The sequence below is a fragment of the Physella acuta genome, unplaced genomic scaffold (genome assembly GCF_028476545.2).
Source record: "Physella acuta isolate Inbredline_101_S28 unplaced genomic scaffold, ASM2847654v3 ptg000013l, whole genome shotgun sequence".
NCBI classification, from domain to species: Eukaryota; Metazoa; Mollusca; class Gastropoda; family Physidae; genus Physella; species Physella acuta.
In genome coordinates, this window is record NW_026731533.1 from 335,910 (window position 1) to 363,330 (window position 27,421).

The window sequence follows — 27,421 nt, forward strand, 5'->3', positions numbered from 1 at the left end:
TATTGACAAATAAAAAGTAAAGTAAAAGTTCCCTTTTCAAACATGAAGGTTTATAGGGCAAGTGAAGTAGAGTTCACTTGTTTATGTGACCTCGGCATATGAATGGATAGTGTGGTCAGCTCTATACCCAGCCGCCTTTACTTTCCCTAACATGAGTTAGGTACCCATCAGGGTTGGGTGGACTCAAGGATGGTCTACTGACTTGAACCCGGATTTGAACTCGAGACTAACGGGTTAGCAGTCCAGCTCTCTACCGCTAGACCACTCTGTCCCCCAAATAAAAAGTAATAGAGTATTATAGTAGGTGACCTATTTTTCCATGGATTTTGAATTATTGTTTTAGTGGCATGATAATAAGAGGGGAGGGAATGTTTTTCTTTAATTTAAAAAGAAAATGACATAATAAATGATAAATGTTTTACCCAAACAAGCCATTGCAACGGCCTAAGTGAAATCAGTCTTTCTATCAAAAAACACAAACTATCACAAACTTTAATATAAGGTGACCGTCCATAAATGATGTCACCTTCCATGGTGGGGTCAAGTTATAAGAGTGGGGTGGGGAGGGGGTAGGCTGAAGTATGACATAATTTTAAAAGGGGGTCTGACATTTTCAGGGTTTCTTTCACTTGACAGTTTTCTCCTGTGGGGGGGGGGGGGGGGGCAACCTGCTGAAACTTCCAGGTGAGAAAGGGTGTGTGTATGATGGGCTCCCCCCCCCCTCCCCCAACCCGGAAAGTTGAGAGACTATTGACACTTTGTGAAATGTGATGAGTGGGGGGGGGGGGGGGGGGGTAAAAAAATATTGATTGAGAAAAAAGCATGATTTTATTTGTGGACAAAATGATCAGCGAACCGAATAGCATAAAGCGTGTCCCATGCGAATTTATGTCTTAAATAACACATATTCTAATGTTTCTATGATGCATGACAATATGTGATAAATCAAATGGCAGTAAAATTGGCAATGTTTTGTTTTTTCTTACAACGTAATATAGTTAAATATAGAGCTGTGTACGTCTAGTTTACATCAATCAGTAGCGTAGCGAGGGTGGCGGGGGGGGGGGGGGGGAGACGACCCTAGGGGGCGCCGAAATGGGTTGGAAATATAAATTGAAAGTTTGAGGGGGGGGGTGCAAATCGAAATCTTGAGGGGGGGGGGGGGTGCAAATCGAAATCTTGAGGGGGGGGGGGTGCAAATCGAAAAGTTTGTCCCCGGGCGCCGGGAAGGGTCGTTACGCCTCTGACACCAATGGCATAGCTATATAATAAACTTATCTATCAGATCAACAGGCAACCATGACTAAACACATTTCATCAAGTTAAAAGTTAAAAGTAATTAATATTAATTAGTAATTAGACTGTTGTTAAAACAAGAAAGTACAGTTGAACCAATCATCACAACAGCAGTTTTCAACAGACCAGTAGTTAATTACAACCTGTAGACTTATAAGGGGTCGTCCATAAATGACGTCACACTCGAAGGGGGGGGGGGCAGTAATTTTTTGATGGTGTGTGATGAGGGGCCGGGGGGTTCAGATGGTGTGACCTCACACTTTTGCATTATACAAAAATGTTAGAAAACGAATTTTTGCCGTTATTTCGCGTTTTAAAAAACTTTTAATAAATTGTATTGGAATTGATTCAAATACTCTATGTTGAGAGAGTTCAGACAAGAATTTGGAAACATATCTTATTTTAAGAAAAATTCAGCTGCAATTTTGAGGGGTGTTGTAGGCTCAAGTGTTGCGTCATTTTAGGGGGGGGGGGTCTGGCTTTTTGTGACGATGTGTAACGGAGGGGAGGGGGGAGGTAAAAATCGTCCAAAAAGGCGGGACGCCATTTATGGATGACCCCCCAAAAGTACAGTTGACCCAATCATCACAACAACAGTTTTCAACACACCAGTAGCTAATTGTTACAACCTATAGACTTATAAACCGATATCAATCGTACTCATAGACTTTAGCTGTTTTTATCAAGACTTTGAAGTCATCCATACAAAAAAAACAAAGTGTTAAAAATGCTACCAGTTGGATAAAAAGTATACCATTGTTACACCACAAAATTGATCAAAGGCGTAGGGAGGGGGGTACATATGTCCCCCGGCGCCGACCTTTGGGGGCTCCAAAATGGGTTGGAAAAACAAATTATAAATAGTTTGAGGGGGATGCAAATCGAAAGTTTGAGGGGGGGGGGGGCAAATCGAAAGTTTGAGGGGGGGGGGGGGGTGCAAATTGAAAGATTTGCTCCCGAGGAGGGACGCCAAATTGAAAGTTTGCCCCCGGGCGCCGGGAAGGGTCGCTACGCCTCTGAAATTGATGTGTGTCATGAATCACCAAACAGACACCATGTTTACAAAAATCCGATTAATGAAAGTAACCAATCAGAAAAGCCATTACAGCCAGGCCTATGGCCGCGTTAATATCCAAAACGTTCCTCGACGTCTGGTCTTGTGCCAGGAAAGCCTTTGCCTGTTTGACCGTTATTTCTGCCGTCTCGCTGGATTTGGCGTTAGAGAACGGCACGCCGCATACCGTGTTCAAGAACCTGTCGCATTTGCTGTGTTGTGGGGCGGGCTCGGAGACGTGGAAGGTTCTGGAATCTGTTTTAAAGATAACAACCCGCAGTAGATATATGTACACTTAAATTAGGTAAACAACATCAGTAAATACATTCACTCCAACAAACTATTGAAAGTAACGAAGGGGGAGGGGGTCGGATCAAAGGCGTCGCGAGGGGGGTGGGGGGTGTGGACCGCACTGGGTGACACCATTTAGGGGGGTGACACCAAAGCTAAAATAGCAAAATTCATAGGCCTATGAAAAAAAACGATCATTCCAGTTAAATAAAGGATTAATTAAATAGTTAAAAGTCATTTTAATTAAGTGCAAAATTTACCAATCCCGACAAGGGTGGGGGGGGGGGGTGACACCCGACCTAGCGACGTCACTGGGTCGCATCCATGACGACGTCCCGACCCTGAATGTAACAAAACATAAACTGGGGTCATAAACTTGACTTTGGCCGTTCATAAACTTGACTTTGGCCGTACGGTTTATTTTAATACTGCATTAGACTTTTACAAATACTACTTTAAAAAGTTTTCTTCCCAAGGAAAAAAATGTCAAGTTAAATACGATGTATCAGTAATTTTTTTTTTAATTTGGGGAAAATCGTTAATCGAAAATCGAAAATAAAATTTTAAATGTGCTCATAAATATACTTTAAAAATTGTTTAATTTACTCAAAACACAATATTCTACTTTTAGTATTTTGTAACAGACACTTCGGAAACGTGTAAATCAGTATGCAGGAGTTTAGTATTGCAAGCTACACATACACAACACGTTATTAAATTATTATGCCTATATTGAAAGAAAGTGGTAAGAGAACTATTGAAATTTTAAATGGACGTTCAAGTTGGGGAAAGAGGAGAAGGGTGTTGGCGGGTTGTCCAAAGTGGACGCTTATGGACAGAATGTAAAATTCTAAATTTGTGTGGACATAAATAGGTGATCCTTAAGGAATGTGTTGTCAAAAAAAAAAAAGAGACATGCATTACCTATATTTAAAAAAATATATTTAAAAAAAAAATAACAAGGGAAATAACTGGTTACAAAGTTATTAGGAAATACAGACAAATTTATTAATATCAAAATGCAAACAATATTCGTAATTTAGTATTTTACTTAATTTGAATAGTTAAATTTTTACACGACAAATTGTCTACTTTTTAAATGTTTCTTTAATATAGAATTATTTTTTAAATCTAATGTTAATCGAAACAGCTAGCTTTAATTAATACAAAATTTATACATTTCCGATAGGCTAATTTAATATGTGGTTAATAATGCCTTTTTTGGAACAAATGTTTTGTTTTTGGAAAGAAAATTATTCCCCTCTAGGCCAGGGGTCGGCAACCTTTTGAAGCGGAAGAGCCAAAAGTTACAATTTTCAAAATTTCCCGTTTTAAAAAGCCACTAACATTTTTTTTATTACGAATATTTTATTTTTTATTAAGATTATTAGTATTTGTTCAAGGAGCAGGAGAGCCGCATCTTGGCAGCTAAAGAGCCGCATGCGGCTCGCGAGCCGCAGGTTGCCGACCCCTGCTCTAGGCGAGGGGTCGGCAACCTTTTGAGAAGGGAGAGCCTAAAGTAACAATTTACACAATTTCCCAGTTTTAAAGAACCACTAACATTATATATATATATATATATATATATATATATATATATATATATATATATATATATATATATATATATATATATCAAAGCAATGTATGTGCGTGTCTGTTTTATTCATTACTACACCTTTCATTTAATTTGATCGCCATGAAACTTTAGAAAGTTGTTGAAAATACTCATCGGGAGGTATCTGCGGGAAAATAAAATGTCAAATTCGCAGGGGTGGCGCCTGGTTGGGAAGTTGGTCAGCACACTCTAGGGGAGGTTTCTTAAAAAAAAATCATTTTTAATTTTACAAGGGCGGTGTCCCGGGAGGATGCGATTCGACACCGTTCATCCGAGTTCCATGAAACTTTGGAGAGTAGATGAGAATACTTAAAGAAGATTTCTGCGGAAAAAAATTTCTTATAGGCGGCGACCGGGAGTGTGCGATTTTCGTCAATACACTGTTTGGCTATGTTAGCACTTGGCATCCTTTAATCGGACGTCCTACATAGCGGTTAAGGGATACAAATATATTCAGCGGCAAAACTGCAACAGTCGCAACCGCCGGCCTCTTTTGATATCAAAAGAGCCGCATGCGGTTCTCGAGCCGCAGGTTGCCGACCCCTGATCTAGACGGACAGTGCCTTGTTTGTAGCTGGGTAATGATAGACTGTCGCCATCTATGCATTCTCCACCACGGGTCCGACTTCAAAGATTTTTTTCATGTTCTTGAAAACAATCCGGGCCTTGGAACCCTATGTCCACTCCCTTTCCCATTCCTGCCTGTAGGTATCTTTCAGCCTTATGACTACCATTCTTGTGACATACATAGCGTGTGTCATAAGTTATGACACACTCTCTGTATGTCACGGGAAAGGTAGCGGTACCAGTTTTTGCCCCTCTGTTCGCAAGGAGTCATCCTTCTCGTTACCTGCCCTTAGCTAACCGTCTGTTACCTTGGGGTATAGATGACTCCACCGCTGACGACTTGTCGATGACGTCAACTCTCGTCCACCACGTGACGCCGTACAACTGGTGACGAAATTGCAACAATATGGGTTTGAGGTTAATAAAAACTGTTATATACTGGTATTATTTGAACTGGTATATTTACTTTCAGTATTACCCTACCCATTCCCAGTCACCAGCTAACAAGCCCCATCTGCCTGGGTTTCGAACTCGGGGCTTCTGGAGTAAAAATTACACTATCCCTTCCCGGCAATGTCATCCTGTTATCAAATACTAAAGACGGGGTATAATATTTCTACTGACCTCGTCTTCGGTTTGCGCAGGCGCCGTGAAGGAAAAGATAATTATAGCCAGTGTGGTGACAACGAGGCTCAAACTGCCGAAGTAGGTGTAGTGAACGGCGCTGAGGATGACTGGGCGAGTGTCTTCTTCGCCTGAAAATGAGACGAAAATCACAATCAAGAAGTTTACGGTTCAATCAATATTAATATTTCATTTCAAGCATGGTTTCTTTCAGACTTCTCTCCCCGGAACCAGAGTTCATCTTGGGGGGGGGGGGGGGGGGGGCTTCCCCCCTCCCCCCCCCCCCCCGAAAAAAAAATTCTACCCCCCCTCCGAACGAAATGAAATTTATATAATTTATATAGAAAATATATACTTTTAACAGTGTCCGCCCCCCCCCCCCCCCCGAAAAAAGCCTACCCCGCCCCCCGAAAATTTCAAGTGCCCCCCCCCCCCTGAGAAAAAAGTCTAGAAGAAACACTGCCCGGAACACGTCCGACCCCCCCCCCCCCTACACCGACCCTGAACAAGAAATAATATTACCTTTAAATAAAATATTAATCATTTTTATAATTCCCCATCCCAGAGAAGTTTGAAATACCCCCACCCCTTCGTCGGAGCGAAATACCCGATAGAAACATTGAATACAAATGTTTTTATATCAAACTAGACACCTCGGCCGAGTAGTTATAGAATGCCTAAATAAATGGCTGCGTAGTCTGATATACAATTGGATCAATGCGCCTTGGAAATCTAGGCGAAATGCCTGGGCTAGCAAGTTGAGAAGAGCCGGATGTTGCCCATGTATCAGGTCCCTTCCCCCCACATGGGCAACCTGCCTGTAAAACTTGGCATCGGCTGTGTCGCAGGAGCTGCCGAAGGGAAAGCAGGATTGGTAATGTTATCGTCGAAGGGGCTCCACTCCTGTTTGATTCAGAGTTTCCTCTCACAGGTGGGTTGCTGACCCCTGTTACCGAACCTTATCTGCCCGGCGTTTTGAACTCAGAACTTTTCTGATTAATAGCCATGCGCTTTACCGCCCGACCACGCTGGCCCTCAATAACATATGACGTCATTGGATGTAATCCTCGATTTGACGTCATTATAAACCAAACAATGGATCGGACACACGTTAAGAAAAGAAAAAGAAAACATCGCAAAACATGCATTGGATTGGAATCCTCAGGGGAAAAGGAGGGTGGGCCGGCCAAGGAAAACATGGAAGAGAACGGTTGAGGAAGAGGCAAAAACAGCTGGGCTCTCATGGGCACAGATAAAGGGGGCAGCCCAAAACCGAGTCCGCTGGAGATGTGTGGTTGCAGCCTTTGCTCCCCAGGGGCCATAAAGGAGTGATGATGATGATGATGATAAACCAAACAGCTAAATGACGATGTGCCTTTACGAGACAGTAGTCGGATATATATTTTTAGACCGAAAGTGTCCTAAACATTTTAATTTGAAATGTTTACTTCTAATAGCAAATGTACTATGACACAACAATATACAAAATTTTACATCAAGTATCTTATATTAGGCTATAGTAGTATACTATATATAAGTGTGCGGGAAAAAAAACAACATTACCACAGCCTGGGGCAGGATACATGAAGTCAATCACCATTCGAGATATTCCACAGGCATGGCCAATCAGTATTCCATAGAAAGCACCCTGAAAATAAGCATAAGTTAACATACCCTTAACTCACTAATTTCACAAATTCCTCGGTCAACCATTTAAAATAAATTCATTCGTTATTCTTCAGCAATAAATTAAATTGTAATTAATCTGTAAATCTTAATTAAAGCCAAAAATAAAAAATAAATTATTTAATCTGTAATTGTTCAGCCAAATCTGTAAATGTCCAGCCAATACCTACTCTTTCATTCATTCGTTTCCACAAAATGGCCGCCAGGAAGAGCGCGCCAATCGGCGTGCCGAGATAACCCTGCACCGCCTGAATGTAATTGAAGAGTTGCCCGCCCTGCGATGACCTAACCATTGGAATCCACAAAATGGCTACTCCACACAGCAACAAAACAAAAAGCCTTTTAAGAAATTTATCAGATAAATATCAATTTAAAGTATAAGCATTCAGAAAATACATTAAAAGTAATATTTAAATTTATTAAGTCTTTTGCCGATACTTTTTTAAGCACCTTAGAAAAATGGTATTCCTTTACTTTTGAGAACTGATTAAGTAGAGTTCATCTGTTTCCGTGAGCTCAATGTAGAAATACTGTGGTCAGCACTATGTCCAGCCGCCTACGCTCTCCCTGACTATCAACTTGTCAGAACTAGGTGGACTCAGGTACGTGTTAGATAGCGAGCCAGTGAACCAAATTCATGACTGATGTTTGTATTTGTATGCTTGACCAGCAGAGTTTCTTCCAGGCATCCCCCCCCCGAATTTTTTTTACCCCCCCCCCCCCTTCCAGAACGAAATGAAATTAATATAATTTATATAGAAAATATATACTTTTAACAGTGTCCGCCCCCCCCCCCCGAACAAAGTCTACCGCCCCCCCCCCCCCCGAAAATTTCAAGTGCCCCCCCACCCGGAGAAAAAAGTCTGGAAGAAACACTATTGACCAGACCTTCTCACACTTAACGCATCTATTTGACTGAGATTGTTAAAGTTTTTTTTTCTTTCTCCAGACGCAATTGGCATTTTATGTAATACCATCTATGTCTAACTCTAATGCTAACCTTACATCTTAACCATATTTTAGATTTAGACTTTAGAGAACTGCAAAGTCAGTGATGCCAAACGTACGCCCGTGTGGTCGGGTAGTAGAGCGCTCACCTCCTCCACCCCCACATCTCATCCACCTATACACCCCACCAACCCATGACCTTCCATAACATACCACACCTTTCTATCACAGACACCTCCCAACTCCAACCCTCAACTCATCGCCTCCCAAACCCTAATTCACCTCCTCAACCCACACACCTCCTCAACACACACACACACACCTCCTCCACCCACACACCTCCTCCACCCACACACCTCCTCCACCCACACACCTCCTCAACACACACACACACCTCCTCCACCCACACACCTCCTCAACACACACACACACCTCCTCCACCCACACACCTCCTCAACACACACACACCTTTTCCACCCACACACCTCCTCAACACACACACACCTTTTCCACCCACACACCTCCTCAACACACACACACCTCCTCCACCCACACACCTCCTCAACACACACACCTCCTCAACACACACACACCTCCTCCACCCACACACCTCCTCCACCCACACACCTCCTCAACACCCACACACCTCCTCAACACACACACACACCTCCTCCACCCACACACCTCCTCAACACCCACACACCTCCTCAACACACACACACCTCCTCCACCCACACACCTCCTCCACCCACACACCTCCTCCACCCACACACCTCCTCAACACACACACACCTCCTCCACCCACACACCTCCTCCACCCACACACCTCCTCCACCCACACACCTCCTCAACACACCCACACACCTCCTCCACCCACACACCTCCTCAACACACACACCTCCTCAACCCACACACCTCACCTCCCCACAATAAGCAGTTCCCGTTCCGACGGCCTTGACCTACCCCCACATCTCATCCACCTATACACCCCACCAACCCATGACCTTCCATAACATACCACACCTTTCTATCACAGACACCTCCCAACTCCAACCCTCAACTCATCGCCTCCCAAACCCTAATTCACCTCCTCAACCCACACACCTCCTCAACACACACACACACACCTCCTCCACCCACACACCTCCTCCACCCACACACCTCCTCCACCCACACACCTCCTCAACACACACACACACCTCCTCCACCCACACACCTCCTCAACACACACACACACCTCCTCCACCCACACACCTCCTCAACACACACACACCTTTTCCACCCACACACCTCCTCAACACACACACACCTTTTCCACCCACACACCTCCTCAACACACACACACCTCCTCCACCCACACACCTCCTCAACACACACACCTCCTCAACACACACACACCTCCTCCACCCACACACCTCCTCCACCCACACACCTCCTCAACACCCACACACCTCCTCAACACACACACACACCTCCTCCACCCACACACCTCCTCAACACCCACACACCTCCTCAACACACACACACCTCCTCCACCCACACACCTCCTCCACCCACACACCTCCTCAACACACACACACCTCCTCCACCCACACACCTCCTCCACCCACACACCTCCTCCACCCACACACCTCCTCAACACACCCACACACCTCCTCCACCCACACACCTCCTCAACACACACACCTCCTCAACCCACACACCTCACCTCCCCACAATAAGCAGTTCCCGTTCCGACGGCCTTGACCTAAATCTTCTCCATAGATCCATGGTAAACAAGGTCGCGGCCGAGTTAAATATGGAGGTCAAGGACGACATGATGGCCGACAGCATGACAGCAATCAGCAAACCTTTTAGACCTGATTGGATAAAGACAGCATGACAGCAATCAGCAAACCTTTTAGACCTGATTGGATAAAGACAGCATGACAGCAATCAGCAAACCTTTTAGACCTGATTGGATAAAGACAGCATGACAGCAATCAGCAAACCTTTTAGACCTGATTGGATAAAGACAGCATGACAGCAATCAGCAAGCCTTTTAGACCTGATTGGATAAATAAAGACAGCATGACAGCAATCAGCAAACCTTTTAGACCTGATTGGATAAAGACAGCATGACAGCAATCAGCAAGCCTTTTAGACCTGATTGGATAAATAAAGACAGCATGACAGCAATCAGCAAACCTTTTAGACCTGATTGGATAAATAAAGACAGCATGACAGCTATCAGAAAGCCTTTTAGACCTGATTGGATAAATAAAGACAGCATGACAGCTATCAGAAAGCTTTTTAGACCTGATTGGATAAATAAATACAGCATGACAGCTATCAGCAAGCCTTTTTTTTTTAGAAATGATTGGACAAACGAAGACACCATGACATCAGTAGTGATACACATGTGTGGTTGTGGTGAGCCATTTGCGTGTGGTTGTGACGTGTGAAGTATATGTGCCTGGGATGTGTGAAGTATATGTGGCTGGGATGTATAAAGCACTTTTCCAAATTTTTAGATTTTATTATCATATCTACACAATTTTCCAATTTCTACTAACGAACCAGCATTACGGAAGTAATGCACAAATTGATGTCTTAAAATGAAAACAAAATGTACACAGACCTACAGGCATAAGTTCAAGGACGAGCTTAGGGTAGGCGACGTTTGAGCAGCCGACTGGGTTTTCACAGTACTGCTCACACAGAGCTGGGTCCGTGCACGCAACAACGTCTGGAAACAGGAAGGATGTGTGAGGTAATTAATGAATCAATGACATGACTTAATGACCTGGGATATAAAGTTACTGTTTTGTTGATATGCAGAAAGTTTTATTATGCTGCTTATGCTAGGTTATACAGTTACTCAGGTAATGATATACAATTACCTAGCTAACGTTATATATAGTTACTCAGGTAATGATATACAATTACCTAGCTAACGTTATATATAGTTACTCAGGTAATAATATACAATTACCTAGCTAACGTTACATACAGTTACCCAGGTACAATTACCTAGCTAACGTTATATACAGTTACTCAGGTAATGATATACAATTACCTAGCTAACGTTATATATAGTTACTCAGGTAATGATATACAATTACCTAGCTAACGTTACATACAGTTACCCAGGTACAATTACTTAGCTAACGTTATATATAGTTATTCAGGTAATGATATACAATTACCTAGCTAACGTTATATACAGTTATCCAGGTAATGATATACAATTACCTTGCTAACGATATAAAGTGTTTCCCAGATAAGGATTTAACGTGACATACTGTTGCCTGGGTTAGGTTTAGGGACATTGTGATGACGCAATGTTGCGTCGAAGCCAGGTAGATAGCAGAAATAGGCTTTAGCGTGTTAGTCAGAGGTAGACCAATGGAAATTCAGAGACTGACCGGTCACGTGGTATGGTCAGCTGACCACTGAGGTGTGGGGCAGTAGAGCGATAGGCGAGGACGGTGTTAGGTAGCGGTCAGAGACGGCCGAGGATGTAGATAGTTAGGAGATCATAATTAGCTAGCGAAGGTAGAAGGTGTTAGATTGTAGAATGTAGATAGTGTTAGGATTGGTCGTGGGAGTTAGTAGTATAGTGAACAGTCAGTAGTAGAAGTAAATAGTACAGTGTAGATCAGTTAGGGAGAAACTTGAACATATATATCATTTTAATAAAGAACAATTATAGTTGAACTTGAACTGCGTGTTGTTGGATTCATTCGTTCCGCCTTCTTAAAATCCCCACCCTCACATCTGGTGGAGCGCGGGACGAACCGCGGGTCGAGGACAGGAAAGAAAGTATATCAGCTACTCATGACGGAGTACATCTGGTGTACAGCTTTCTTCAACTCAACACAACAGCGGGTTTCTTCAACCGGAACGAGTGGATTACCAATACAAGGGAACAGTCACCATGTTCAAAAAGATAAGTACCTGCCATCATTTTTTTAAACGTTTGGGTTTATACCCGTGCTGGATAGTTTGTGCCAGCGGTTTTTCTGCCTTACACATTCTATTGTTACGCACTGTTGCCTTAGTTATTTTGACTTTCCTCAACACACACACATACACATACACAACCATGGAGGCAGAGTTTCAATGCTATAAACAGGGCATACCATTAGACAAAACAGGAGAAGAAGTTGAAACATTTGTAGAGAATAAGTTAGAAAACAAGATAGTCAAGATAGTAAGACATGTCAAGAACAAAAGCAGAGTTAGCGTTAGAATTAGTGAAACTGAAAACATAGCAAATAGATAACACGCAACTGCCCAAGAACATCAACCCCATGACCAGGAATTTGACCCGGACCGCCCCCATAAATGATTTTGAACAACGGACAAAAGTGAAGTCAAGTCGAGTATTTTTGTGTTGATCTAAGTAGTCGAGGAAATCGGCGTGAAGTCGATATAGTTGAAGTCGAAGTCAGTGTAGTCAATCTGAAGTCAATAGTGTATTGAAGTCAGTGAAGTATAAGTCAGAACTGAAGTCAAAGAGGTTATTTGAAGTCAGTCAAGTCAGTCAATGTTGTTGAAGTCGTAGTTGAGGTCATAGTGACGTAGTTGAAGTCATGTTGCAGTCAAAGAAAAGTCTTTGAAGTTATATTAAAGTCGCTGAGGTCATAGTGAAGAAGTGAAATCGTCAAAGTTATAGTGAAGTCTTTGAAATCAAAGTGATGTCGTTGAAATCTTTGAAGTCAAAGTTAAAGTCTTTGAAGTCGAAGTAAGGTTAATCTAAGTCAGTCGTTGAAGTCTTTGAAGTCATATTGAAGTTGTTGAAGTCAAAGTAAAGTCTTCGAAGTCATATTGAAGTTGTTGAAGTCAAAGTGAAGTCTTTGAAGTCATATTGAAGTTGTTGAAGTCAAAGTGAAGTCTTTGAAGTCATATTGAAGTCTTTTAAGTTGAATTGAAGTGAAGTCGTCGAGGTCAAGTTAGTCGTCAAAGAGAATTTAGTCGTCAAGTGAAGTCGAAGCCGGTCAGTGATGTTTATGAAGTCAGTGAAGTAAGTCGTCAAATTGAAATAAGTCGTCATAGTGAAGTCAGTCAAGCTACTGAAGTCTAAAGTGAAGTCAGTCGTTAATTTGAAGTCAGTCGAGTTACTGAAGTCAAAGTGAAATAAGTCAAGTTACTGAAATCAGTCAAGTTACTGAAGTCATAAGTGAAGTCAGTCATTAAGTCAAGCCAGCCAGTTTTTTGTCAGAAGTCAGATAGTGAGAGCTGCTCCACTATATGATCACGTGTTGAAATGACACGATACACACTCACATGTCTATTGTTTTTGTGAAGCTATTTCTAAGCTCTAGTAGTGTTTACGTCTATTGAGTTTATTAGGCTTTACAGATTGTTGTTAGATTAGAGTGTACTGATTTTTTTATTTTGGTTATGTTGTTATGTTATTTTTTTTATGTTTTTTATGCCGCCAGACAAATGTTCAGCACGTTTAAATTTGGGATTGAGGTTTTTTTTTAATGGAAGGTACCTCTGTCTGAATACTTGTCTGCGCGGGCACTAAATTGGTCACATAAAGCCATTGCTCATGGTCTCGTAATACAATTTCAGACCCACTACGCTTATTCAGAATGAGACGAGATGAAGCAGACACTTCAAAGAATGCCGCCACCTGAAGCCCTGATTACGTTGAATTACCTGGACAGCGAACAGCCTTGCTTAACAGAGAATTGCCCTGGTCAAGACAGCGGACGCATCGCCACCGCTTCGCCCCCGCACTGGGGTTGAATAACAGACCGCCAGCTACGTACACCTACGTCGGCACATACAAATGGTAGAAGACCCATCGTCCAAGTTCCCAGCGTCGGAACGTTACGTCATTGTTCGCCACCGCATCAGACAGCTCCAGTTCATCGCATAACCACTCTACGTGGACGTCTCAACCAGCGTTGAGTTTGTTGCGTCATCACATTGACCAACGAAAGTTACGCCTACACCCGCCTCACGGGAACTTACGTAGACCAAAACTCGCCACAACCCACCCACCACAGAGGAACGCCAACAATTACATAACTTACACATACACTTACACTGCTCACAGAGCCCGTTCAACCAGTTACACATTCTACTAAGATTAGCTCAAGGCCAGTACACGACAACCTAACCAGAACTGAGTTACACATGATTAGATTCAATCAAACCATAACATAGACATACATTATCAAGCAGAGACACCACAGACGTCAGGATACTTACACAAAAACTAGAACAATGACATTTTTTTTTCAGGAACACAGACACAAGATTTTATGTTTTTGTAAACTGTGCTGTCCCATTTTTTATTTGATTTATATGATTGATGTTAGGGATAGAATAGAGTAGTAAGACAGATAGTTGTTGATGTATTAGATTAGTAGCAGACGCTGAAAAATATAATTTGTCAGCTACAGAAAGGGAGGGAGATATGTGATGACGCAATGTTGCGTCGAAGCCAGGTAGATAGCAGAAATAGACTTTAGCGTGTTAGTCAGAGGTAGACCAATGGAAATTCAGAGACTGACCGGTCACGTGGTATGGTCAGCTGACCACTGAGGTGTGGGGCAGTAGAGCGATAGGCGAGGACGGTGTTAGGTAGCGGTCAGAGACGGCCGAGGATGTAGATAGTTAGGAGATCATAATTAGCTAGCGAAGGTAGAAGGTGTTAGATTGTAGAATGTAGATAGTGTTAGGATTGGTCGTGGGAGTTAGTAGTATAGTGAACAGTCAGTAGTAGAAGTAAATAGTACAGTGTAGATCAGTTAGGTAGAAACTTGAACATATATATCATTTTAATAAAGAACAATTATAGTTGAACTTGAACTGCGTGTTGTTGGATTCATTCGTTACCGCTTTCTTAAAACCCCCACCCTCACAGACATAAACTTTTGCCCTTATACGTCCCGGGTTAAGGTTGGCACTCGTAAATTACCCGGAAAACAGCACAACTTATCATGCCAGGCACCCTCACGAAAAATATTGGGCTTAAAGTTACGGTTAGCGTCAGAAATTAACTGATGCCATAAAAAACGTTAGGGGGCAGCTAGTCACCTGGGTATAGAGCGCGACTTATCATGCCGGGCAGGACCATGAAAAACAGAGGGGTCAGCTAGTCACCTGGGTATAGAGCTCGACTTATCATGCCGGGCAGGACCATGAAAAACAGCGGCGTCAGCTTGAGGTACCCGGCTAGTATCGACCCTGCTTTGGCGTGACTCAAGTTCTTGGCGGCCAGTGACCTTTGCACTATGACCTGTGAGAAAGGCAAAGGTCATCGTCTCAATTATGAAACAACTAGAGAAATTAAACTTAAAATTAAGTACAAAAGACAAAAACAGAATCACAACATATTTTGGCCTTTGAGTCCTGAAACATTAGTTAAAACATAAATCGAAGTGTAGGGTCACAGATCGCGACAGTTAAAAAAATGAACCGTTTATATATGAGTCACAGACGACGAGAAATGACCCCTGACCTGGTCACAGCACCAGTACCACATACACCCTATGCTGGACTGCAGGAGGACCCCGGGCCAGGGGTTGTCTGAGCTGACTGGGTCACGGAACAGATGGAAGGCGTCCTCCCTGGGTCTGCCGCACCCCATGGTGTCGTTGACTGGCTCCGCCATCATGTACCGGTACTCCAGCTGTCTATAGCCGCCGATTTTGTTGAAACCTGCGTGGACAAACATTCAATTGAAACCTGCGTGGACAAATTCAATTAAAACCTGCGTAGGCAAATATTCAATTGGAACCTGCGTGAAGGCAGACTAATTCATTTGAAACCTGCGTAAACAGACAAATATTCAATTGAAATCTGCGTGGACAGACAAATATTCAATTAAAACCTGCGTGGACAAATATTCAATTGAAACCTGCGTGGACAGACAAATATTCAATTGAAATCTGCGTGGACAGACAAATATTCAATTAAAACCTGCGTGGACAAATATTCAATTGAGCCCTGCGTGGACAAATATTCAATTGAAACCTGCGTGGACAGACAAATTCAATTAAAACCTGCGTGGACAGACAAATATTCTATTGAAACCTGCGTGGTCAGACAAATATTCAATTGAAACCTGCGTGGACAGACAAATATTCAATTGAAACCTGCGTGGACAGACAAATATTCAATTGAAACCTGCGTGGAGGCAGACAAGTATTTAAAGTATATTCTCTCTATCTATGTAGCCTCAGCGCTAGCACATGTTCAGAGTATGTACTTTGCCATCGTAAACAGAGCAGACACATATTCCCTTAATAGGTTACCAACATATCCACAGTGCTGGGAAAAAAAAAAACATCATAAAAAATTTGGGCTTTTAGACCCCCCCCCCCCCCACACACTTTGGGGGTCATCCACTTATGATGTCCACAAAATTTTTGGGATTTTAGACCCCCTTCCCCCCGTCCGCAAGCGTTCACTTTGTGGTCATCGATTTATGACGTCAACAAAATTTTGGGAATTTAGACCCCCCCCCCCCCCCCCCGTCCACTTACAGCTTTTATTGTTTACAATTACATTGTCGTGGGTTTGATTAAAAAAAAAAACAACGTTTATATAGCCGGTATGAGACTATGTGAATCTACTTCGTTCAGAGGCGTAGCGACCCTTCCCGGCGCCCGGGGCCAAACGATATATTATTTAGATTTATAATGCAAAACTTCAGCTAAAATGAGATTTAAATTTGTTTTTCCAACCCATTTTGGGCCCCATAAGGTCGGCGCCCGGGACATATGTACCCCCGCCCTCAACCGCTACGCCTCTGACTTCGTTATGTGAATCTACTTTATAGCGCCGATAAGTTGCATTGTACCTAGTCTCTAAACAGCCGGCACTGACTGCATCATCACGTGTTTACCGCACCTAACATGCAAGTGAAAGATTTGTTTGTACTCACTTATAAAAGCCAGGATGACGGCGCCAACCGTCATGATAAGGGTCTGGAATGTGTCTGTGTAAATTACTGCAGCCAGGCCACCTACACAAAGGCGGTTAAGATAGTAGCATACACAAATGAGGGTATGGATACACAAAGGTTAATTAACATTTAAGATTGTGAGTAACATATACATATGACAGATGAGGGACTGGTAAGGTTTAATGAAATTCTCAACAATTTAAAAAAAATGATCGAAATTCGGGCTTTGCGTAATGCCTTATGGGAGAAAACTTAGAGTAACCGTTCTTAGAAGGGCATTATGAAGTGATGCCCCAACAGTGGCGCCTCAAAGATCCTCCCCGGGTAATAGGATTATAGGATAGATTAGATTAGGTATTCGTTTAACTGAGGGATAAGATACAAAAAAAGAAATGAATAAAAAAAGAAACGAAACAAAATAACGAACCTAAGACTGTGTAGAGGCCGGTGACCAACAGAAGACCAGCGATAGAGATGTACATGTCCCAGCCCAGGGCCAGTTTGATGAACAGACCTCCAGCATAGATACTGACCTGTGGGCAGTGATTTCGTGAAATATACACGCTTGTGTTACATCAGTAAATACACTTACAAGCTTGTATCTCGTTTAAGAGAAATCAATTCATACGTGTATCAAGGTGAACAGAAAGCAGTCAGTGCTGCGTTTTTTTTTTAAAATTATAAACTTTTAACGCAAGTCGTATTTATGCTGAATGATATTTACGTTTTTCAATTACATCTTACAGAGCATAACTTACCTTTTACGCTTACATCTGACCAGTGGCGTCACTAGGTCGCGTGTCGCGCATCGTCATAGCTCAACTTAATTATTATTTTCATATTGGTATCACCCCTCTCCCAATTCATCAATGTAACTAAATGTTACATTTCTATGTTGGTAAATGGTCCGATTTCATTAACATAGTGTCAGAAAACTTATAAATGGTATCGACCGATGGGACCCCCCCCCCCCCCCCCCCCCCCCCGACTTGTGACGCTACTATGATACTTACAGCAAGCTTTGTGACGATGTACAACACCAACGACAGACAGCTGAGGTAGACTCTTAGCCTCGTCCCGCCAAATCTTTTCGACATGTACTCAGGTAGGGTGTAAACCTTGGATTTGTTTCGTTTCATTAGAACCATTTTCAGTTTGTTTCGTTTCATTAGAACATTTTTCAATTTGTTTCGTTTCATTAGAACAATTTTCAGTTTGTTTCGTTTCATTAGAACAATTTTCAGTTTGTTTCGTTTCATTAGAACAATTTTCAGTTTGTTTCGTTTCATTAGAACATTTTTCAATTTGTTTCGTTTCATTAGAACAATTTTCAGTTTGTTTCGTTTCATTAGAACAATTTTCAATTTGTTTCGTTTCATTAGAACAATTTTCAATTTGTTTCGTTTCATTGGAACAATTTTCAATTAGTTTCGTTTCATTAGAACAATTTTCACCTTTTTCGTTTCATTAGAACAATTTTCAATTTGTTTCGTTTCATTGGAACAATTTTCAATTAGTTTCGTTTCATTGGAACAATTTTCAATTTGTTTCGTTTCATTAGAACAATTTTCAATTAGTTTCGTTTCATTAGAACAATTTTCACCTTTTTCGTTTCATTAGAACAATTTTCAATTTGTTTCGTTTCATTAAACATGTATATAATTAAAAATAAAAATAAATTTCAACAAATATTTGTAGTTTGTTCTCAAAGCTTTGGAATATCCCAAAGCAGGGAACATCAAGTAAAAAGCTTAGACGTATGTTCTTTTTATTGTTTGGGATGCATTTCAAGGATATGTAATGCTAATATAGGCCACAACTCTCCATAATAAGCTCTATAATGCTGAAAGATTGTAAGCACTTTGTGGCCCTAATGCATGTTTTTGCCAACATGCATGAGTCATCATTATAAATTTGTCGACATTTTGTGTTCATCTTTAACTACGACTTTTTAAAAATGCCACATAATTAAAATAAAAAATAAAATAAAAAGCTTACTTATTAATCGAGTATTAATTCACAATCACAGAAAAATTATTACATAAATCAAATTATAGGAGATAATTAAAGGGAAATAATCGGACAGGAGTTAACTTACCCCGGCTGATACGTAGACAGGTAAGAAAACCCAAGCTAGCAGTATCACCAACAACATCGACTGGGGAAAGATTTCGGTATTATAAAGATTGTATCAATAACATTTGGAGAGTCTTTGGGTAGCTGACACATTGTATATTGATAGGGGGTAGAGTAATACACAATTAGACATACCACTTTTAAAGCAGTATCTGGTTACTATGGTGACGATGGTACACATGTGATGACTTGCATTTGGTTGTGTATAAATTATAAATATTTATCGTAATAAAAAGCTATCTGTATCTTTGGAGTTTCATCTAACTATACGATAACTAGGGCATAGTTTTCACTGTGGTCTAAAACATATTTTTACAGAAATAATTACTACATTGTTCTTTGCTGTTGCAAATACCTAAATGCACCCCTTATGATTTTAAAAATAATGTGTCTGCTAAAGGTCTGAAATGCACTTACAGACCCGTAAACAATTGTTCTAATTTTAGAGCGGAGAGGGCAAAAATCTAGATCTATGTGTGGCCATCTGTGACGGTCAGTCATCAGTCATCATAAACTTGCAGTCAACAGGGGAGGGCAGTCATCAGTCATCATAAACACGCAGTCAACAGGAGAGGGTGACTGGCTATACGGGTGATTCACCGCTAAGTACAGTTGGGCAGTGCACCTCACACTCTCGCTGTCGTGCACTCTAGGTCATACACTCTAGGGCATACACTCTAGGGCATACACTCTAGGGCTTACACTCTAGGGCTTACACTCTAGGGCTTACACTCTAGGGCATACACTCTAGGGCATACACTCTAGGGCTTACACTCTAGGGCTTACACTCTAGGGCATACACTCTAGGGCTTACACTCTAGGGCTTACACTCTAGGGCATACACTCTAGGGCATACACTCTAGGGCTTACACTCTAGGGCTTACACTCTAGAGCATACACTCTAGGGCTTACACTCTAGGGCTTACACTCTAGGGCATACACTCTAGGGCTTACACTCTAGGGCTTACACTCTAGGGCTTAAACTCTAGGGCATACACTCTAGGGCATACACTCTAGGGCTTACACTCTAGGGCTTACACTCTAGGGCTTACACTCTAGGGCTTACACTCTAGGCCATACACTCTAGGGCATACACTCTAGGGCATACACTCTAGGGCATACACTCTAGGGCATACACTCTAGGGCTTACACTCTAGGGCATACACTCTAGGGCTTACACTCTAGGGCTTACACTCTAGGGCATACACTATACGGCATACACTCTAAGACATAAAGTGTTTAGGCTACTAGATTCTAAATATTATATAGCTACGACGTCACTGACACACCACGCATACATCATCATGACGTCACTTACATGCCACTCATACATCATCATGACGTCACTTACACTCCATTCAAACATCACCATGACGTCACTTACACTCCACTCATACTGCACAATGACGTCACTTACACACCACTCATACATCACCATGACGTCACTTACACTCCACTCATACATTACCATGACGTCACTTACACTCCACTTATACACCCGATGACGTCACTTACACTCCACTCATACATCACAATGACGTCACTTACACTCCACTCATACAGCACCATGGCTATCCCTGCCGCCGCCCCTGTCCCTGCCAGGCCAACAAAGTGCTCACTGCCAATGTTGCTGCTGAACAGCGAGGCTCCGACCTGCAATAAAACATCACAGTTTAGTACTCAACATTAGCGTGTTTTGTTTTGTTAATAAACCTTTGGATGTGTGGTGTGCAATAAAACATCACATTTTAGTACTCAACATTAGTGTGTTTTGTTATGTTTAAAAGCTTTTGAATGAGTGGTGTGAAAAAGGTTTAACTGTTGTATCAAACAACAGTTTGAATCGTTGTATCAAACAACAGGTTTAACCGTTGTATCAAACATAAGGTTTAACCGTTGTATCAAACACAAGGTTTAACCGTTGTATCAAACACAAGGTTTAACCGTTGTATCAAACACAAGGTTTAACCGTTGTATCAAACACAAGGTTTAACCGTTGTATCAAACAACAGGTTCAACCGTTGTATCAAACAACAGGTTCAACCGTTGTATCAAACAACAGGTTTAACCGTTGTATCAAACAACAGGTTTAACCGTTGTATCAAACATGTTTAACCGATGTATCAAACACAAGGTTAAACCGTTGTATCAAACATGTTTAACCGTTGTATCAAACATGTTTAACCGTTGTATCAAACACAAGGTTTAACCATTGTATCAAACAACAGGTTCAACCGTTGTATCAAACAACAGGTTTAACCGTTGTATCAAACAACAGGTTCAACCGTTGTACCAAACAGGTTTAACCGTTTTATCAAACAACAGGTTTAACCGTTGTATCAAACAACAGGTTTAACCGTTGTATCAAACAACAGGTTCAACCGTTGTATCAAACAGGTTTAACCGTTTTATCAAACAGGTTTGATCGTTGCATCAAACATGTTTAACCTTTGCATCAAACATGTTTAACCGTTGTATCAAACAACAGGTTTAACCGTTGTATCAAACACAGGTTCAGCCGTTGTATCAAACAAATAATTTTGAGCACTGAAAATTTCCGTCAGTTGTCTTCTGATCTACTTTCTTCATTTCGGGTCAAGATTTCTGGTATTTCCGGTCAGTTGTCTTCTAGATTGTTTCACTTCCGGTCAAGATCTCTGGCACTAATCCTTGAGACGTGAGCACTGAATGCACGTGATTGCTACGGCAGGTAAACATTTGACCTGTGTACTGGGGTCAGTGGTATCATACTGTGAGAACCTTTGGTATGGTAGCTGAGATACATAATAGCGAATGCTTAGCTAGACAAAATTTCATTACCTCAGTACAATGCTAAACAGACAGACAAAAGAGGGGGTGGAGGTGGGGGAAATGACCAACTTCAACACAGTGTATATAAGTCGTGGCGGGGTGGGGATGGTTGGAGGGCTTGAGTAGCTAAAAATATCCATGTGCTCGATATTTTTAATTTTTTTTGCACCATATGATTGATGTTTTGTCTAGAGAGTGCACGCTTTACTGCGAATTATGGCCCTACAAGGTTTAAACTGAAATAAAACAAATTGTCTTGATAAGGGGATGGTTATTAAAAATAAGGTTTTTCATTAGTGTTGATATAATTGAATCTCTAGTTCAAATTAAAATACACTGTCGTTTTTATTTATAATTATGTAGCCTTCACCACATTATGAGTGCCGAACTAATCAATAAGTATTGATATAAAATTCAAATTTAATAAAGAAGTCTTCACAAATTAGCTTAGCTAATGACCTTGACCGAATTGGCGCAACGGTGTCTCAGAAAAACGGTTAGCACTCATGGGTGCCAGCACTCTGCCAAAACACGTGCTGGCCACTGATTAATTACCGACAGTAATTAGCTAACAAAACAACAATAGACTCAGGGCGACTATAACCGGCTGTACAGAAAAATTGATCAGAATTTTCACTCAGGATTTGGACCTATAGACACGGTTTGAATTTTTGTATACTTTTAGAGATCTGGCTATTTAAGTATAAAATTAGCATATAAAATTAGATTTTAATTTATTTTTTATTTATATAATTTCTATCAAATCACCCTTGTTAATTGTCCTGACCCAACTTATGAATGAAATATACAAAAATTATTGTAATTAAATATTCGCTATTTTTAATTTTTCTAAAACTATTGTAACCACTGTATAATATAATCTACATTCTGACATTTTTCAATGTTTAAAATCTTTCACATTTAGCACATATATAAATAGACGACAGTTCGATTATTTAATCACAACAGATCAGTTATTTTACCAGTCGCAGTTTGAATTATGTAAAACGTAGCATCCGCTAAAGTAGAGAAGTAAGGTGGTTAGTTAACACTTCCAACTGCATTGTGTTTTTACAATTTGATCGTTTTTTAGTCTTCTTGAAAAAAAATGATACAATTGGGTATATCAGCAAGACATTTGAGAGATAAAGCTCATAGACGCTAAACCGAAGAGTCCCGAGTTGAGGCGAGATAGCAGTGGATAGTAATCTATCGAGACAACTCCAAAATCAACCAACTGCTGCCCTTTAGTTTGTTCTTGGTTGGACATAGGCTGTGGAGGCAAATCCAGAAAGAAAAGCAGGCTGAAATAGGAGTCAACGTAATAAATACTTAAATTTGTTAGAGGAATTACCGGCCAACATGTCAATTAAGAACGAAGCAGAAGAGCTAGACATATCAGACATTAATAATCAAAGAAAACTTGTAATTAGACAAAACGCCTGCGAAATTCGACTTGTAGATATTGCGGAGTTTTCTCTATTCATTTTGTTTATCGTTTATTTAGTAACACTCCAGCATCGGAGGCTTATTCTCGTAGTACTATCCAAACAATGAAGAAATGACAATGTTGGCTTGATGAGTAGTGAGCTAGCATCTGGCTCTCTTGTCTATTTGAGAAAGATGGCTACAATACACTGTATCACTGTGTAGTCGTAGTGTGTATCTGACGTGTGGGCTTTAGTTGATGTGCTGGGTACATGACGTTCTGGTTGTGCTGGGGACTCAGTGAACACTGGCCAGTTACAACTTTGTACAGTTGAAAAATTTCATACTTTCAACTTCGACGTGGTGAAATTTGGAACATTTGTAGATTTGATAAGTTCAACTTTATAGTGGTAACATTTGATGACGTTGTGACATTTTGACCACTTGAAACAAATATTTCCTAGATTCTAGCCAGTTATTGCTTGGGATAATCAGACATTGAAGAATGACGCTAATTTACAATGATGCTCTCCACAGACAGCTGGAGATGGTTCCAAAGTTCTTCCTGCTCCCAGCCCTGCTCCTGGGCCTGCTCCTGGCAGCTGGGTCATGTGACGACAGAGCCTCGTTCTGTGCTGACAGGTGCCACAGCTCTGTGGTTGAGGAGATGGAGTGTCTTGAAGGTAACGGTTTTGATATCAGTGTCACGCCAGTGTGTCTTGAAGTAGAGGCTTAATTTCAGTTATTTTCACTGAACTAGACCAAAGTGTTGCCTTTAATTTATAATCAGTTGTACTGGATGATTTTTTTTATCCCAACCTTAAAAGAATTGGTACTTTTCCTTTTGGCTTTCATTGTGTTTTTAACATTTTTATTACAAGGTTTATAGAATTGATACCTATGACACACAGGGTGTATTTACATAACATTTACCGCTAAAATGGAACAATTTTGTCCATACACATGACACACAGGGTAGTATTCACATAATATTTACCACTAAGACGGAGCCGTTTTGACCCGCCCCATTTAACATGTCCATAAGTTGCCCACCCCTTCCCACCTGTGGTCAAACGCCCTATGGTCAAACCCCCTATGATCAAACCCCCTATGGTCAAAGCACCGCTATGGTCAAAGGCCCGCTGTGGTCAAACCCCCTATGGTCAAAGCCCCTATGGTCAAAGCTCCGCTGTGGTCAAAGGTCCTAGGACCCCATAAACCAAGACAAAGTTAGGTATTTTAAAAATGTTTCTCCAATTTTTCAAAATAGCAGAGATCTATCAGAGATAAACAACGACAGTGATGTTGGCATAGTGCAGGTTTTATACCACCTCATACATCACTATATAACTACACGATCCACCAACCTTCTAACCTCTTCTATCAAATAATCTGTGGGCTTGTTTTTCTACCAAAATCCCACTAATTCACAATGACTCCTGCATGTAAGGGGTCGTCCATAAATGTTGTCACATTCGTAGGGGAGAGGAGGTTCTTAATTTTGTGACGGTGTTTGATGAAGCGGAGGGGGCGGGTTCAGATGGTATGACGTCACACTTTTGAATTATAAAAAAGCAATGTTAGAAAACGAGTTTTAGCCGTTATTTCGCTTTTTAGAAAACGGTTTTAATAAATTGTAATAGGAATTCATTAAAATACTCCATTGAAAGATTTTTTTTGGAAAAATATCGATGTTTTAAGAAAAATTCAACTGCAATTTTGAGGGGGGTGGGAGGGGGGTTGTAGGCTGATGTGTGACGTCATTTTAGGGGGGGGGGGGGTCTGGCTTTTTGTGACGATGTGTGACTGAGGGGAGGGGGGAGGTAAAAATCGTCAAAAAGCGTGACGTACATTTATGGATGACCCCTAAATGTAAGTTAAAACCTAGTGCTATCACACAGAGCGATACAGTTTCGTATGGAACAAAATGTTTGCATTAAGTTCTATCACATATAGCGATACCGTTTTGTGTGCAACAAAATGTTCGCAAGTTTTGTCTCCCTAGGGTGTCACTCAGAGGAGTTTGACGAGGAAACTCTGACGTGCGTGGAAGGCTGCTGGAACCTCGCCGCTAGGTGTCGCCACACGTGCTTCACGTCGTACGACGCATGCGCACTACGATGCCCTACTGGAGCCGAGTCATGCTTTGAGTTCTGCTTCCAAAGTCTGTTTTCTCCCGCCATTTTGAATAGTGGGGAGTAAAACTGCATGCAAAGCTTTATTCTGCCGAAATACTGGCGGGAATTTATTGTTAATTTATTTGATTAAAAGACATTTTGATTTAAAACATAGTTTTCGTGTGTCCTTGTAAACTGAAGTGTGATTGGTCACTTCATGTGTTTTACCAATCACGTGACGCCTTATAAGGACTGCGAGATCTCGCGATACATATTGTATTTCTTAAATTTATTCTTGTTATAGAGAAAAATAAACAACGCGAAACAAATCTATATAACATATTAAAATATATTATATAATAAAAACGATCCTTGACAAAGTTGTTTGTTCCTTTGCTCTTTATTGTCTTCAAAAGTTGTGTCAAATATATATTAAACTAATCTTGATTTGTGTTGCACGTTACTATATATTTTCATGTGTTTTAAACATGTTACTTTTCAGTCGCAATACTAAATATCCAGTATAAGTTACCATTAAAGTTACGAATGCCCCATTTCTGAAGCTAGATTCTCTCAAATAATGTTTTTTGACATTTTTTTTCTTGTTGCTCGTATACTGTAGCCTCTCTCTGATATGTAGCCTCTACCAAAGATACTTTGCTGCAATTTGGAAGGGGTTACCTTAACGTTTTAGTGCTTCTAGCCCACTACAAGATGCTATCGTTAGGTTTAAACCCCCAAGAAAGTGTTAACATAATCAACTAGCCTCAACAAAATGTATTAGTCGCTATCTCTCCCCCTGTGGTAGTTCATGATTATAGACAAGAAATTAATTTTACATTCAATGAATTGAAGAGATCGAAGGTAAATCATTCGAGTCTTATAAATCATGCACATTGAGACTGGCGTCTTGAAATCAGTTTTTGAAGACATAAGCACCACTTAGAGTCAGAAGTCTTAGAGTCAGAAGCATGCTAAATTGAACGGAGGTAGAGGTAAGTAACTATGACTCACCGGCCACCAGCGCATGTCCCTCCCAGCGAGGAAATAACTTTTGACGCTCTCCCTGTTGGGCCGGCACAGTGACTGTGGACACACAAAAAGTTCATGGACATTTGAATCTGGTCAAACATTAAAAAACAAATGATTTCAATTGTTTACATCAATGAGAAATGGTGGAGGAGGATGTAAAGAGGGGAGGAATTGGGAGAAGCTGTAGATACCTCCCTCTCACCTTCCCCCTCCCCCCACCCCATCTGTGGTGAGATTAAAGGAAAAACTTACCCAGAATCCCACCAGAAGGACGGAGACGAAATAAAGTCCAACGACCAGAATATCTCCCCAGTCTTCTAGGCCAGGGGTCACTCCCGTCGTCATGGTGTAGAGCTGTATATAACTTGATGTTTAAAACTTGATTTTTAAAACTTGATGTTTAAATCTTGATGTTTAAAACTTGATGTCCAAACGATGTTTAAACTTGATGTTTGAAACTTAATGATCAAAACTTGATGCCTAAAACTTGATATCTAAAACTTAATGTCCGAATTTTGATGTCTAAAACGATGTCTAAGTTGATGTCTGAAACTTGATGTCTAGAACTTTTTGCTGTATAGAAGAAAAAAGACAATTTGAAATCCAATGTTTTCCACATGCAGAATCTGTTCTTTCAATGAAAATCTAACCAACCATCTAAACTTTAAACATCTTTAAGCGTAACGTTAAACAACGGATGAGCCAAAAGGACATACGTAAAAAAACAACCACTTTCACCTTATTTCAAAACAAGACACTCCGCACTGTTTTAAAAATAAAACGTAAATTAAAACATGAACGTAAATCAGTATAAACAAACCGAACAGCGCACCAGAGAATCGTTGCCTAAATCCGCCGATAACAAATAGGACGCGACTTTCTAACCGCCCTAAATTTGT

The 27,421-nt window shown here is 41.0% G+C and overlaps 2 protein-coding genes across 4 annotated transcripts; one reads left to right on the forward strand and one right to left on the reverse strand.

Annotated features, from left to right (window-relative positions):
• Nucleotides 1-2,255: 2,255 nt before the first annotated feature.
• LOC131935820 (sodium/myo-inositol cotransporter 2) lies at nucleotides 2,256-27,421 on the reverse strand. 3 transcript variants are annotated; one of them, XM_059292496.1, is made up of 17 exons: nucleotides 27,355-27,421; nucleotides 26,775-27,095; nucleotides 26,505-26,576; nucleotides 20,683-20,787; nucleotides 19,097-19,156; nucleotides 18,012-18,116; nucleotides 17,426-17,531; nucleotides 16,978-17,058; nucleotides 15,550-15,749; nucleotides 15,192-15,327; nucleotides 10,705-10,812; nucleotides 9,793-9,943; nucleotides 7,307-7,475; nucleotides 7,014-7,098; nucleotides 5,451-5,581; nucleotides 5,135-5,210; nucleotides 2,256-2,605 (listed from the first exon to the last, which is right to left on the reverse strand). In XM_059292496.1, the coding sequence occupies exons 2-17, from the start codon at nucleotides 26,865-26,867 to the stop codon at nucleotides 2,370-2,372; spliced, it is 1,914 nt and encodes a 637-aa protein (XP_059148479.1). In that variant the 5' UTR covers nucleotides 26,868-27,095; nucleotides 27,355-27,421; the 3' UTR covers nucleotides 2,256-2,369. The 3 variants fall into 3 exon arrangements, with proteins under 3 accessions (XP_059148479.1, XP_059148470.1, XP_059148487.1); XM_059292487.1 differs by lacking the exon at nucleotides 27,355-27,421 and adding an exon at nucleotides 27,261-27,335; XM_059292504.1 differs by lacking the exon at nucleotides 27,355-27,421 and adding an exon at nucleotides 27,177-27,190.
• Nucleotides 22,523-25,882, forward strand: LOC131935877 (cysteine-rich neurotrophic factor-like). Its single transcript, XM_059292602.1, has 3 exons — nucleotides 22,523-22,606; nucleotides 23,911-24,056; nucleotides 25,379-25,882. The coding sequence occupies exons 2-3, from the start codon at nucleotides 23,921-23,923 to the stop codon at nucleotides 25,573-25,575; spliced, it is 333 nt and encodes a 110-aa protein (XP_059148585.1). The 5' UTR covers nucleotides 22,523-22,606; nucleotides 23,911-23,920; the 3' UTR covers nucleotides 25,576-25,882.

Excerpts from the sequence above, each read along its gene's own strand:
- LOC131935877 (XM_059292602.1), top strand. The coding sequence starts at position 23,921 with ATGGTTCCAAAGTTCTTCCTGCTCCCAGCCCTGCTCCTGGGCCTGCTC. Across the intron at positions 24,057-25,378 it reads GGAGATGGAGTGTCTTGAAG|GGTGTCACTCAGAGGAGTTT; the intron begins GTAACGGTTTTG and ends TTGTCTCCCTAG.
- LOC131935820 (XM_059292496.1), bottom strand. The coding sequence starts at position 26,867 with ATGACGACGGGAGTGACCCCTGGCCTAGAAGACTGGGGAGATATTCTG. Across the intron at positions 20,788-26,504 it reads GGGACATGCGCTGGTGGCCG|GTCGGAGCCTCGCTGTTCAG; the intron begins GTGAGTCATAGT and ends GTTTTATTGCAG. Across the intron at positions 5,211-5,450 it reads CTGCGCAAACCGAAGACGAG|TTGTACGGCGTCACGTGGTG; the intron begins GTCAGTAGAAAT and ends TTTCGTCACCAG.